The following is a 15774-nucleotide window of genomic DNA, read 5'->3' as shown; positions in this document are numbered from 1 at the left end:
CTGACTCTGCCCCCACTAACCCTCCCCTCTCCCACGAACACCTGTGGACCCCTGCTTTCACAACTGCACCGAGCCGCCTGATAACATCAAGGACATTGACTGAGAGCAGCTCTGGTTGAAGTTCACAGACTCATTGCTACACATACACTTACTGATAAAACACACCTCCCTCAACTCAACGCTTTCCTCGGCCCCTCCCTCTCATCAGCCCCCCCCAACAGTCTCCGGGTTTCGAGCGCCATGAAGTCGTGGCGATCACTTGGATGTACTGTGCCGGCTGATTTTGATAAACCACAATAAACCCCAATAAACTCTTTAAACCACAATAAACCACAATAAGCACTATAAACTCCAATAAACTCTATAAATCACAATAAACTCTATAAACCACAATAAACCTCAATAAACCCCAATAAACTCTATAAACCTCAATAAACCCCAATAAACTCTATAAACCACAATAAACCACAATAAACTCTATAAACCACAATAAACTCTATAAACCACAATAAACTCTATAAACCACAATAAACTCTATAAACATCAACCTAAACCTTCACAGCCTAATGTGACTGAATCACATCTGCAGATCCTGACCGACGGTTGCACAACTTCCAGGAGTAAAACCAGGATAAATCAGCAGGATTTCAGCTTAATGCATTAAACAAAATGTAAATAAATGAGTGTTAGCCAAGATGAAGATAAAATAAGTGTTTGTACATCATTGGGAGCTGGTAAAGGTGAGAGGAAACCTGTTACTGAGTTTCTGCCTACAGTACATGAGTCACTGGTCCGGCGTTGGGAGGAGAAGGGAGGCAGGTAGGAACCTGCTCTCTGGTTAATCAGAACTACACACACACACACACACACACACACACACACACACACACACACACACACACACACACACACACACACACACACACACACACACACACACACACACACACACCTTCTGTTTGATTGACGGCAGGTTTTGGGGAGCGGCCGCCCCCCCCGCCCCCCCGCCCCAGGAACAAGTGCGTGCAGGTCGTTGTGGGGGAGGAAAGAAGGAAGGAAGGAAGGAAGGAGGGATGAGTCTTAAGTTCAGTTTCATCTGCAATCAGGGAAACATGTAAATCCATAAATCCCCCCAGACTGGAGCTGCGACGGCGAGAGAGAGACTTTAAACGTTTAATCTGAAGGGAAGCCACGATTTATGTGTCACGAGTCCCATAAAGGTGTAAACATTCGCTTTTAGACGCCGTTAAACGACCAAGGGGAAGCTCCAGCATCCGTGTGTGTGTGTGTGTGTGTGTGTGTGTGTGTGTGTGTGTGTGTGTGTGTGTGTGTGTGTGTGTGTGTGTGTGTGTGTGTGTGTGTGTGTGTGTGTGAGAGAGAGTCATTATCCAGCTCGGAGCTCCCCCTAGTGGAGGAGTGGAGCAGCTGCAGCGAGGACAAAGCTGTTGATTATCGATTCTCATATTAATTCCTAAAGATTGATTCGTATGGCTATAGATCGATTTTTTTTTTTCATCATAACATTACAATTTTTGGTATTTTTTTTGTTTATGCCCAAAAAAGGAATGTTTTGTTGGACACAAGAATAACTGGTGCCATGTTTTTGCCTTTAAATATGTTTAAAGGTATGAAAACATTAAAGATTTCAGTTATAATTGCATAAACTAATAAAATAATGTAGATAGTATATGGGTATATGGGTATGTGTGTGTGTGTGTGTGTGTGTGTGTATATATATATATATATATATATATATATATATATATATATATATATATATGTATTAATATGTATTTTTTTAATCTAAATGTTAAACGGAATTACTTTTTATTTTTTTCTTTATTTTCTGTTTTTCCTTTCTTTTTTTACACTGCAAAAATCTTGGCAAGAATATTTGTCTTATTTCTAGTTAAAATGTCTTGTTTTTAATCAAGAGAAATCTCATTACACTTAAAACAAGTCTCATCACTGTAAAAAACAACAATTTTCACCTGTTTCAAGTAGATTTTCACTTAAAATAAGTAGAAAAATCTGCCAGTGGAACAAGATTTTTTTGCTTGTAATGAGAAGATAAATCTTGTCCCACTGGCAGATTTTTCGACTTATTTCAAGTGAAAATTTACTTGAAACAGGTAAAAATTGTCAAATAACAAGTTATTTTCAGGGAATGACTCTTGTTTTAAGTGTAATGAGATTTTTAGACTAAAATGAGACATTTTAACTAGAAATAAGACAAATATTCCTGGTAAGATTTTGAGTTTTTGCAGTGTATCCTGATTGGTTGAGGGAGGAGGTGCCGTGTGCTTTTGTCTAAAACAATGATTCCTCTCCTCCGGCGAAGCAGATGCTCGTTTATCTCCACTAAGTGATGTGAAACACTAGGAAATGGAGTAATTAGAGAGGGGGGGGGGTAATTAAAACGGCCCCACTTTGCCTCCTTCTCCTCACTCTGGGGTGAAACAAGGGGAGATGCAGATGCAGCTCATCTACGTGCAGACGAGCGAGGGATCGGCATCAGGAACTGAAACGTGTTCTGTCCATTTCTGCTGCATAAACCGATAGCGTCTGTCTATCGATTTTTGCTACCCGATCAAAAAATGCTACCTGATGGTTTTCTACCTTTGCAGAGCTACAATTTTACTGTGTTTTACTCCCTAAACCACTTCCTTGTCTCTTGCCAGGCTGTCATTGTAAATAAGAATGTTCTTAATGACCTGCCTGGTTAAATAAAGGCCAATGACTGAATGAATATCAAATAAAGCGATAGAATTGTTATTTTTTTTCTCTTTATCGTATAATGTTCACAAAGTGTAATGCAATTCATGTTATGGGTAGTGTATTTTCGAGATTAGAGTTATTAGAGTTAAAGAGTTATTATTTTATTATTTATAGTTATTAGAGTTAACCAAAATACAGTGAAAAGTGAAAATCTACTTGAAGCAGGTGAAAATTGTTGTTTTTTCCAGTGATGAGTCTTGAGAGATTTATATTATAATTATTATTATAATAAGACAAATATTCTTGTTAAGATTTTGAGTTTTTGCACTGTGTGGCGATATGAGGTCCACGATAACGATAATATCACGATATATGTGACTGAAAAAGAAAAAATACCCATGAAAAGGAAAACGTCTGTAGTTATGCATTTATTCAATGCCAAAACTGCATAAAATGTACAAAGAAAGTGCATTTGTATAAACCTCACTGCCTCCTAGGCTTGTAAATGTAAACACTGAACAGCTGCACAAATTAAAGTGCATGAACAATAGTTCGGTGACAACCGCGTAAATCCATTATGTTTTTTGTAATAAAATATCGATATTTGCCATCAGTTTAGCGATTATTTATTGCGACAGAGAGCGCAACAATATATTGCAATATCGTTTTTTTTCCCCACCACTAGACAGAACAGCGGCAGGAACTGAAACGGTTCCGTAGTTCTGCTGCCAGTTTGTTGCCGACAGCCTCCATATGTGTTTCAGGCTGAGGTCACGACCTCCAGACGGCTGGAGAGAAACTAACAGCAGCCTCCTGGTGTCGGCTGGGATGATGAACAGCAGGGGTCGGGGGGTCGGGGGGATCGGGGGGGGGGGATATCTGAGATCAGAAGAAAGCTGGAAGGACGGCGGGACAGAAAGGACGTTTAAAACAAAGGACGGTAGACAAGGAGAGCAGCTGATCAGAGGGATGAATGTGAACATGACCCAATATGACGGTAAATCACACGGCTGGGTGAAAATTCAGGGAAACGAGGAAAAAAAAGATGAAAGGACTCGGAGGCTAAAAAGATGGAGATGAGACACAAATTTGGTTCGTAGGAAGCCGAGTCTCGATTATTTCCGTGTTCAAAGGTGATTTTTCGCTTCAACGTTTGTTCCTGTAAAGGTCTCGTCAGTTTGACGTCTTCCTCAGGTCCCAGCTCTCTGTTATATCTGTTAGCTGGTCCTGTCCAGATCAGATCACTCAAAAAAGGAGGTGTATAATCATTTTGAACGTGTAAGCTGTTGGTTTAAAACCTACGACCCACAACAACCAGAGAAACAGGGTTTATGTCATCTTCTCGTATTTTACATCCAACTATTAGCAGCCCATCATAGTTAACCAATAGCATAATAGTTAAACACTAGCCCATCATAGTTAACCACTAGCCTATCATAGTTAACCACTAACATCATAGTTAACCACTAGCATCATACTAGCACATCATAGTTAACCACTAGCATCATAGTTAACCACTAGCATCATAGTTAACCACTAACATCATAGTTAACCACTAGCACATCATAGTTAACCAATACCATCATAGTTAACCACTAGCATCATAGTTACCCACTAGCATCATAGTTAACCACTAGCACATCATAGTTAACCAATACCATCATAGTTAACCACTAGCACATCATAGTAAACCACTAGCATCATAGTTAACCACTAGCCCATCATAGTTAACCACTAGCATCATAGTTAACCACTAGCATCATAGTTAACCACTAGCATCATAGTTAACCACTAGCACATCATAGTTAACCACTAACATCATAGTTAACCACTAGCATCATAGTTAACCACTAGCACATCATAGTTAACCACTAACATCATAGTTAACCACTAGCACATCATAGTTAACCATTAGCACATAGTTAACCACTAACATCATAGTTAACCACTAGCACATCATAGTTAACCACTAGCACATCATAGTTAACCACTAGCACATCATAGTTAACCACTAACATCATAGTTAACCACTAGCACATCATAGTTAACCACTAGCACATCATAGTTAACCACTAACATCATAGTTAACCACTAGCACATCATAGTTAACCACTAGCACATCATAGTTAACCACTAGCCCATCATAGTTAACCACTAACATCATAGTTAACCACTAGCACATCATAGTTAACCACTAGCACATCATAGTTAACCACTAGCCCATCATAGTTAACCATTAGCCCATCATAGTTAACCACTAGCAGCAGATCATAGTTAACCACTAGCACACCATAGTTAACCACTAGCACATCATAGTTAACCACTAGCAGCAGATCATAGTTAACCACTAGCATCATAGTTAACCACTAGCACATCATAGTTAACCACTAGCACATCGTAGTTAACCACTAGCAGCCCATCATAGTTAACCACTAGCAGCAGATCATAGTTAACCACTAGCATCATAGTTAACCACTAGCACATCGTAGTTAACCACTAGCACATCATAGTTAACCACTAGCAGCCCATCATAGTTAACCACTAGCATCATAGTTAACCACTAGCATCATAGTTAACCACTAGCACATCATAGTTAACCACTAGCTCATCATAGTTAACCACTAGCCCATCATAGTTAACCACTAGCAGCAGATCATAGTTAACCACTAGCATCATAGTTAACCACTAGCACATCATAGTTAACCACTAGCCCATCATAGTTAACCACTAGCCCATCATAGTTAACCACTAGCATCATAGTTAACCACTAGCATCATAGTTAATCACTAACATCATAGTTAACCACTAGCACATCATAGTTAACCACTAGCTCATCATAGTTAACCACTAGCCCATCATAGTTAACCACTAGCAGCAGATCATAGTTAACCACTAGCATCATAGTTAACCACTAGCACATCATAGTTAACCACTAGCCCATCATAGTTAACCACTAGCCCATCATAGTTAACCACTAGCATCATAGTTAACCACTAGCATCATAGTTAACCACTAACATCATAGTTAATCACTAACATCATAGTTAACCACTAGCACATCATAATTAACCACTAGCACATCATAGTTAACCACTAGCATCATAGTTAAACACTAGCATCATAGTTAACCTCTAACACATCATAGTTAACCACTAACATCATAGTTAACCACTAACATCATAGTTAACCACTAGCACATCATAGTTAGCCACTAGCACATCATAGTTAGCCACTAACATCATAGTTAACCACTAACATCATAGTTAACCACTAGCACATCATAGTTAGCCACTAGCACATCATAGTTAACCACTAGCACATCATAGTTAACCACTAGCACATCATAGTTAACTACTAGCATCATAGTTAACCACTAGCAGCCCATCATAGTTAACCACTAGCATCATAGTTAACCACTAACACATCATCATTAACCACCAGGGTCCAACAGGACAGAACCGGGTCCGACCCCTCCAGACCGAAGCCCGTGTCCCAGAAACATCCTTCATCTTTGTTCTGGGCGAGCTAATCAAGGAGATACGGGGGAGAAGAACGTTTCCAGTGGTTGCTAGCTATCAGACATCACCATGGTAATGAGAGTGACAACCGTATCCAAGGAGACGGGGCGAACCACAGCCCCTCCCAGCAATCACCGCGCTGACCCTGATTGGACCAGACAGAATCTTAATTAGAGAGCGAAGCTGTTCCCTCGTTCTCCCACTCACCTGTCTGCGGTCTCACACACACACACACACACACACACACACACACACACACACACACACACACACACACACACACACACACACACACACACACACACACACTGTGTAGCGCGGATCATCATCATTTTTTCCATCCTCTACGCTGTATTTGTTTCTGCAGGATTCTGAGTGACGGACTTGCAGAGTTTTAGTGTCATCATGGACCCCCACCCCCCCAGACGAGCTGAATTATACATGAAGTATAACTATTTTACTGTCCTAAGAGATCAAATGTAGGAAAAATACATGTAATTTAAAGCTTAAAGGGTTTAAAGCTTGGTGCTCTCTCTCTGTACTCGGCATGTCGGCTCCCACCTTCCGTCCCGTCGTCGTGACGGTCCTGTGCTCGTCTCCGGGGCTCTGCAGGTGTCGAGGTCCCTCCTCCATGCTCTCGTCCTCCACCGTCAGGCCGGACACCTCGTCCAAGATGTCCTCTACGAGCAGAGACAGAGACGGAGACGGTTTGTAAAGTCCACAATCTCTCTCAATTGGCTCTTTTACACTAGTGCCTACTCAGCGCGACTCGACTCGCCCCGGTTTTGCGCTTTTCCACTAGGTGTCTAACGTGCCGAGTTGATACTTCTTCTGTATTTATTCTCCTGAGGTTCTAAGTGGCTGAGGCGGCTGCATCTGACATCATCACACTACAGGCCACCGATTGGTCGGGGGGTTGGAGTCAGACGTCTGAGTCAGGAAGCGGGAGTCAGCAAAAGAGCGACTCACGGCTTCTTCTTCATTTTATTCAACAGGCAATGGCAGCAAAACTCAGTCTGTTTGGTGATCCAACTCTGAGGGTCAGATGTTCATAAACCTGGTGGCTGAGGAGAGAATTAAAAAGGGATCTAGACGGGCGATAAGGAACCACCAGATCTACCAGGAGCTCTGTCTCTTCATAGCTGCTCAGCTACCAACGCTCTCACTCTCATTTTTTAACTTGATATGGAACACAGCACATATATCATCTCCTCCAGGTTCTACATCTTTAGTGTTGTTGTCATCTCCAACCGCCTACTTCTCATCTGGATGTCTAAAAACAAACAAGGACAAGGCGAGTCGAGTCGTGCTGAGTAGCTACTAGTATAAAAGCGCCAAATGTTTGTCTGCATTCCATCCTAATAAATAAATGTTTTGGTGTCTTACTGGATTTATGTACCTAAATGACCTGTTAATTGGCGTCATTTTGCTTTTTGGATCCCCACAAAAAGTCTGGTACCCCTTTTCCACCAAACCGGTTCCAGGCGGGTTCTGGACCAATGCTGCTTTTGGAACCGGGCTTTCTGTTTCAACTGAAAAAGAACTGGCTCCGGACCAGAAGAACCGGTTCCAAGGTAGCACCAACTCTTTGCTGGTCTAGAGGAAAGAACCGCTTACGTAAGCGGAGGGGCGGAGTTATTCAGACCAACGGCAACAGCAAGACTGGGAGACGGAGACATTTTCAAAAAAGAATGAATCTGGATGCAGCAAAGCATCATGGGAGGAGGAGACAACCTGTCTTTTAGAGATGTGTCCACGGAGGAGCTACGTGGACCAAGTCCTGTTAGAGCAGATACCTGGTTGTTGCTGCAACTTTCATGCAAACGCAGAGACGTAACTGACGTTTGCAGAGACGTAACTGACGTTAGCGGAGACGTAACTGACGTTAGCAGAGACGTAACTGACGTTTGCAGAGACGTAACTGACGTTTGCAGAGACGTAACTGACGTTTGCAGAGACGTAACTGACGTTTGCAGAGACGTAACTGACGTTAGCAGAGACGTAACTGACGTTTGCAGAGACGTAACTGACGTTAGCAGAGACGTAACTGACGTTAGCAGAGACGTAACTGACGTTAGCAGAGACGTAACTGACGTTAGCAGAGACGTAACTGACGTTTGCAGAGACGTAACTGACGTAAGCAGAGACGTAACTGACGTTTGCAGAGACGTAACTGACGTAACTGACGTTAGCAGAGACGTAACTGACGTTTGCAGAGACGTAACTGACGTAACTAACGTTTGCAGCGACGTAACTGACATTTGCAGAGACGTAACTGACATTTGCAGAGACGTAACTGATGTTTGCAGAGACGTAACTGACGTAACTGACGTTAGCAGAGACGTAACTGACGTTTGCAGAGACGTAACTGACGTTTGCAGAGACGTAACTGACGTCTGCAGAGACGTACATGTAACTGACGTTTGCAGTGACGTAATGACGTGGCGTCCCTTAGCACCGGAGTTGTGGAAAAACAAACCGGTTCTCAGCTAGTTCCCAAGTTGAACGAGTTGTGAACCAGAACCAGCCCTGGAACCGGTTTGGTGGAAAAGGGATTTCAGTGTCCTTGTTGCTTTTAAGTTGTGCTGATAAACACAAGGAGCCACGTTGATGATGAGTTACTCTCTACTACAGAATCAAAGATGGACATTTGGTCCTCGGATCATTTCCACAGCAGCATGACATCATCGTGACCTCCATCTGTGCTAGCATCTCCCCCCGACCCTCCGTATGGCGCGGCCTTCACGGTGACGGCTCCACGCCGCTGAACCGCATTAATATTCATGCAGCTCCGAGTGGAAACACGAGCCGGTTCTGAGGAATACAAATGGTGCCCTTGCTCCCGTGGGTGGGGGGGGAAACGCCTTCAGGTGAGCCGTCAGGCGGCAGCCGTGCATAATTAGCCCGCCGCCCTCCTCACCCCTGCAGATGCATCCACCTTCCCACTAAGTTGGGGGGGTTGTTGGTGAATAGCTGTTCACGGTTCGGTTAATAAATGAATCCTGAATTTAATAATGTAAACGTGCTACTCTGACAGCGTGAATCCCGCTGGACCAGTTTGGTGCTTTTCCACTAGTACCTACTCAGCCCAGTTTGGTGCTTTTCCACTAGTACCTACTCAGCCCAGTTTGGTGCTTTTCCACTAGTACCTACTCAGCCCAGTTCGGTGCTTTTCCACTAGCACCTACTCGGCCCAGTTTGGTGCTTTTCCACTAGTACCTACTCAGCCCAGTTCGGTGCTTTTCCACTAGCACCTACTCGGCCCAGTTCGGTGCTTTTCCACTAGCACCTACTCGGCCCAGTTTGGTGCTTTTCCACTAGCACCTACTTGGCCCAGTTTGGCACTTTTCCACTAGCACCTACTCGGCCCAGTTTGGCCCTTTTCCACTAGTCCCTACTCTCGAGCACGGCCAGCAGGCGTCCCGCCACAGCTGTGAGCTGCATTTCCTGGATCCGTGACGCCTGCGCTTCGGCGACCGACGAGAAGAGCTGCACGTCTACAAGTGACCGGCCCTGCCGCGCCTCGAAGCGCGTGAGAGGCTCCGTTCGATCCGAAAGCACGGCCCGGCCCAAGGCGGCGCTCCACCGTGTCCCTTTTCGTTTCAGGGAGGAGGAAACCGAGCCGAGAGACTCTGACTGGAAAACCCCGGCAGAAACGCAACCCGCAGTCGACAGAACCCGCAGCTTCCCGATCCGGACCCAGAGGAGGCGTGAGGTTTATGGTTCTGGGTGATCAGTTTAATCTAGAGCGGTTCAGAGCTAAATTTGTGTTTAATGAAGTTACTGTACGCATATTACTGGCATTATTACCGGCATTATTGTTGTTTGTTTATTTTGTAGCGCCATTTTCCGCCAGTTATTCACGTTTTAAATGCCGTGTTTTGTCACCCCTTCTGATTGCACGTGGCGTGGCGAGGGCGCCGCATCTTTAAATACCACAGGGCCACATGCAGCCACGTTGTTTTGAACCATAGATGATCGTTTTGTATCACGTGTTTATTGTTTTGATTTCTTTTTCCATTCATGCAGTTAACGTTTCATTCTTGTTTTTTTTGATAATTAGTGTTTTATGTTTTAACGTAGTGCGCCATCAGGATTTATTCAATGGTGTCGCCTTACCATCTGCTTGACACTTGGATATGAATAAATTCTGATTGATTTTAATGAGAGGTTGTTTGTGATGTTTTACACAAATTCTGGTCACAATGACTGTTTGACAGAGCTAGTGCCGAACTGTAATGGCCTTCAACGGTTATTCTGTAGTGATAATAGTAAAATTTACTACTCTGCAGAATAATATCTATTTCTGAGACTGATTTCTGCTGTTAAAAGTTATAATTTTCCCTGGTTAAGTAAGGCCCAGGTGGTGCCCCTGCAAGAATCAAGTCATTTTGAGAATTCAATTTGATAAATAATCTACCTTATTAATTATTAATAATTGTTGAATAAAAGTATTAATAGTTCTTGATAACTGAACAGCGCTACTTGTTGCACAACAGTGCTTTTCTACTAGTACCTACTCGCCCAGTTTGGTGCTTTTCCACTAGTACCTACTCGGCCCAGTTTGGCGCTTTTCCACTAGCACCTACTCGGCCCAGTTTGGTGCTTTTCCACTAGCACCTACTCGGCCCAGTTTGGCGCTTTTCCACTAGTACCTACTCGGCCCAGTTTGGCGCTTTTCCACTAGCACCTACTCGGCCCAGTTTGGTGCTTTTCCACTAGCACCTACTCGGCCCAGTTTGGTGCTTTTCCACTAGTACCTACTCGGCCCAGTTTGGTGCTTTTCCACTAACACCAGATTGTCATGGAAAAGAAACCAGGCCAAGTAGAGCCGAGTAGGTGCTAGTGGAAAAGCCCCGTTAGCAGAGCTACGTTCCGGGGCCCGGACTCGTACCTTGGCTCTGGGAGAAGATGTCGGTGGCGGCGGCCGGGTCCCCGTCAGAGCGGCGGGGCGGGTGGCAGCACAGCACCCGCGGGCTGAGCTGGGGCAGGGTGCTGACGCTCAGGGTGAGGGCGGGGGTGACGAACGCAGCCCTCATGTCCTCCGTCTGGAGCTCCGACGCCGGTTTACCGTTCAGGAACAGCAGCTCGTCCCCGGGTCTCAGACCTGCGGCGGGAGGGACATGTTACATACACGGGAGAGGCAGAAGAACCCAGGATATACTGAGATGTGGAACTCTGAGGGATCGGTGGAGGATCTGAGACGATCAGACGTGTTGCAGCTCTCATGAGCTGCAGGAAACTAAAACTGCATCCGTGTTTAAATGTTTAAAGCTCTAGGCAAATACCGAGCTAACAGGACCAGACGGGTTTCAGAGAGGAGAACACGAAGCCCGGGAGTCACGGCATCATATATAGATATATATATATATATATATATATATATATATATATATATATATAAAACCACCACCATGTTCTTTTTTAAAGAATATGGATATAGTATATGAATGTGTGTATGAATGTTTGTGTATGAATGTGTGTGTGTGCGTGTGGATGAATGTGTTTGCATGTGTGTGTACAAATGTGTGTGTAAGAATGTGTGTGTCTAAGTGTGTGTATAAATGTGTGTGTGCGTGTGTGTGTATGAAAGAGTGTATTAATGTGTCTGTGTGTGTGTGTGTATGAATGTGTGTAAGAATGTGTGTGTCTGAATGTTTGTATTAATGTGTGTGTGTGTGTGTGTGTGTGTGTGTGTGTGTGTGTGTGTGTGTGTGTGTGTGTGTGTGTGTGTGTGTGTGTGTGTGTGTGTGTGTGTAGTAGGAATGTCTGGGTCTATTTGTGCGTTTATGAATGTGTGTGTCTGAATGTGTGTGTATGAGTGTGTGTGTGTGTATAAATGTGTGTATGCTGTTATAAATGAACCTCTGAGTGTGCGTGTGTGTGTGTGTGCGTGCGTGTGTGCGTGCGTGCGTGCGTGCGTGCGTGCGTGCGTGCGTGCGTGCGTGCGTGCGTGCGTGCGACCAGAAGAATCCCCTCGGGGGGGTTTCTCTGTCCAGTGCTGTTTTCTTCACGGTCTCTTTCATTCAACATCCATCCACTCATTCTTCATCACACACTCCTGACACAGTTAACGTTGTGATGCTGCAAAACCCGGAGCAGCTCTGCAGAGAGAGGCTTTGTGTGACCCCCCCCCCCCCCCCCCCCCGGTACCCCCGGCCCCCCCGACCCCCCCGACCCCCCCGACCCCCCCGGCCCTCCCAGACCCCCCCCACCCCGCCGGCCTGCTAAACTAGCAGCTTTTAGATTGCTGTCCCGGAGGCTACAATCTTACACTCGGCTGACCTTGTCCTGGACCCGACTAGCGCGTTACTCTCTGTACATCAGCATCTCCGAGCCTCGCTGGCTGGGTAAAGGATAGGCTCCTCTGGGGGGGGGGGGGGGGGGGGGTCTCGTGACCCGGCTGCTCGTATCAAACAAAGAAACTCTGGCTCGTATCTGAGGGAGATGTTTCTGCCGGCGGGGGAAGGACCAGGAAGTAGGGCAGGTGACTCACGTCTCCTCAGCCCTGATGAAGAGCCCGATATCAGCCGTTATTATTCTCACTGGCTGCTGGAGTCACGTGTCTCTCCATCTCTTTATGAATGACCTCTTTATGGCCTCCTCTCCTCTGGTAGCGGCTTTTCAAATCCTCAACAATCCCAGCGATGAACACACTTCATATCTGCTCATCTACTACGTTTCCTTTCCCACGTCAGAGATCTCAACACTGATGACAAGTCGTACTATGTAATCTATCGTGCACAACAATCCCACAACCCTTCTATATGGAGAGAAAATCAAATAAAAACATTTTTGTGTGATTTTTATCTGATTTGTGGGTATTATTAGATTTGTGCGTTCGTAATTTACTCGAAGTTACAGACAAAACAATAATTGTGAATTCAAAAAGCCTCCTACACACACAAGTCCTTAAATACGCACGAGGCTGCAGATACGCACAAATGATTTTGAGACTATTTCCCTCCAAGAAGCTTCACAGATTCATCACGGTGCATTTAAGGACTGATGGAAAGCTGGGTCATCAGCGTTATTTACCTGATACTGAAATTATTTTTTAAAAATCTATTGGGTGTTTTGAAAAGATTGTGTATTCTACATTTTGAAATATTTTTTTGTTCTAATCTAAATCCGAAGTGGAAAAACTTTTGCATACGGGATTTGCAGAAAGGTGCGTCGGAGGAGGAAAGCTGCAGCCAAATTAACAAAAAAACTCCCGCACAAATTCTGTGTGCGGGAGTTTTTTCTTTATTCTAAATTATTAGGCCAACGTTTCGGTCATGCATTTATTTGCCCTCTAGTGGACATAAAAATTACTGCATTAAAATGAATTATTTTCCCTCTAGTGGACATAAAAATTACTGCATTAAAATAACTTATTTGCCCTCTAGTGGACACATAAATTAGCGTTTTTAAATGCATTTATTTGCCCTCTAGTGGACATATAAGTTACTGCATTAAAATTACTTATTTGCCCTCTAGTGGACACATAAATAACTACATTTAAATGCATTTATTTGCATTATTGCACTTTTTCAAGGCATCAAACTTGATGCCTTGAAAAAGGTCTATGACCGAAACGTTGGCCTAATAAACAAGTGTACGGTGAGAAGAAGGTGTGCAGGAGTTTTTTTTGTTAAATTTTGCTGTTCTAATCTAAATAAAAGTGAAAAAGTGAGAGTTGGGGTGAGACCCATGAGCACGGGGGAGCAATGTTTTGTGGAGCGGGTTGATAACATGACTGGACGCAGAATCTATGCAAAAGTAGAAAAATACACGTTAAGAGGTGTGACAGAGCCAGGATAAACTCAGTTGGTAGAGCGTTCGTCCCCATGAACCTGAAGGTCAGTGGTTCCAACCCTAGTTCCTCCTGTGTCCACCAAAGTGTCCTTGGGCAAGACACTGAATCCCCCGGTTGCTCCCGGTTGTACGGCCAGCGCCGTTGTGTGTGGCAGCTCCACCGACAACCTGTGTGTGAATGTGTGTGGGTCAATGTCTACAGCAGGGGTCGGCAACCCAACATGTGGAAAGAGCCGTATTGGACCAAAACACAAAAAACAAATATGTCTGGAGCCTCAAAAAATTAAAAGTCTTGTATAAGCCTTAGAATGAAGACATCACATGCTGCATGTATCTATTTTAGTTATAACTGGGGGAAGATTTTTTTTTTTCATGATGCACTTCGAGAAAAAAGTGGAAATGTCAAGAAAAAAGTCAAAAAGTTGAGGAAAAAAGTTTAAATGTTGAGGAAAAAAGTTTAAATGTTGAAGAAAAAAGTTGAAATGTTGAGGAAAAAAGTCGAAATGTCGAGAAAAAGGTCAGAATTTTGAGAAAAAAGTCGAAATTTTGAGAAAAAAGTTGAAATGTCGAGAAAAAAGTAAAAATTTCGAGAAAATCTGGAGATTAAAAAGGAAAGGAAAAAGGAAGAAAAAAAGACAAAAAAAAAGAAAAAAAGAAGAAAAAAAGGAAAAAAAAAGAGAAAAAAAGGAAAAAAATTGTCAAACATTTTTGAAAAAGCTCCAGGAGCCACTACGGTGGCGCTAAAGAGCCGCATGCGGCTCAAGAGCCGAGGGTTGCCGACCCCTGGTCTACAGTGTAAAGCGCTTTGGGTCCGTAGGAATACAGCTGGAAAGTGCTATATAAGTGTAAGCCATTTACCATTTAATCATGTTCTAGTTACCTCCCCTAAGCAGGTAAACCCACCTCAGACCACCGTGATGCCATCACCGTCTTCTCGCCTCCCGATTCGACCGTCAGTGTTTCCACCCAGCGGTCGTTGCTTTAAAACACCTAATTACATTTGTGAGGCTCATAAATGCATATCTGTCCATAAAAGGAATGATAGAATATTGAGATGGAAACTCAGATGACCCAGCTTTCCATCAGTCCTTGAATGCACCATGTAGTATGAATCTGTGACGCTTTTTGGAGGAAAAGAGTCGGAAAACCATTTGTTTGCATCGATAGCTTTGTGCAATTTGTGCACATGTATTTAATGATTTGTGTGTGTAGGAGGATTTTTGAATTCCTAACTACCGTTTTGTCCGTAACTTCGAGTTACAAGTTATGCACGCAGAAATCTAATAATACACAAATATCACAAATCAGATAACACACACACACACACATGTTTTGAGTGGATTTTCTCTCCATACTTCTGCGCACGCTGTGTTGTTGCAGCACAAAGATAAAGTTGTTTCTTTTCTGGTTCTGAGTATCCGCTGGTTCTGAGTATCATTTATTTATTTAGAAGGACATAAATAAATATTGTTAATATTTTATGGAGAAGGGGCGGGATTAAATAAGTTATACTTCTTCCCACCCCTTTTCGGACATACAAGTGAAATTACTGTGCTGTTTTTTTGTTTTATTTTGTTTTGTTTTGTAAAATTGTCTTGATTGGCCATTTTGTATTATTATTTCTGTTTTACTTGTTCATATTTACGTTATATATCATTTGCATGTTCGGAATAAATCACTAACTAACTAACTTAAATTTACTACGGATCCCCATTAATCCTAACTGCAGTGAAGACTAT

At 43.4% G+C, this 15774-nt stretch overlaps 1 protein-coding gene across 1 annotated transcript in view; it reads right to left on the bottom strand.

Annotated features, from left to right (window-relative positions):
- tiam1a (TIAM Rac1 associated GEF 1a) overlaps positions 1 to 15774 on the bottom strand; it is an 83802-nt gene that overhangs the window by 23521 nt on the left and 44507 nt on the right. Inside the window, exons 15-16 of the mRNA XM_061740637.1 lie at positions 11130 to 11342; positions 6797 to 6915 (exon numbers count right to left, since the gene is read on the bottom strand). Of these exons, the coding sequence (XP_061596621.1) occupies positions 6797 to 6915; positions 11130 to 11342 (332 nt within the window). The remainder of the gene's footprint in view (positions 1 to 6796; positions 6916 to 11129; positions 11343 to 15774) is intronic.

This window comes from Cololabis saira, chromosome 14 (genome assembly GCF_033807715.1).
Source record: "Cololabis saira isolate AMF1-May2022 chromosome 14, fColSai1.1, whole genome shotgun sequence".
NCBI classification, from domain to species: Eukaryota; Metazoa; Chordata; class Actinopteri; order Beloniformes; family Belonidae; genus Cololabis; species Cololabis saira.
The sequence above is the reverse complement of the archived record's forward strand: the minus strand, read 5'-3'. Positions and strand labels throughout refer to the sequence as shown.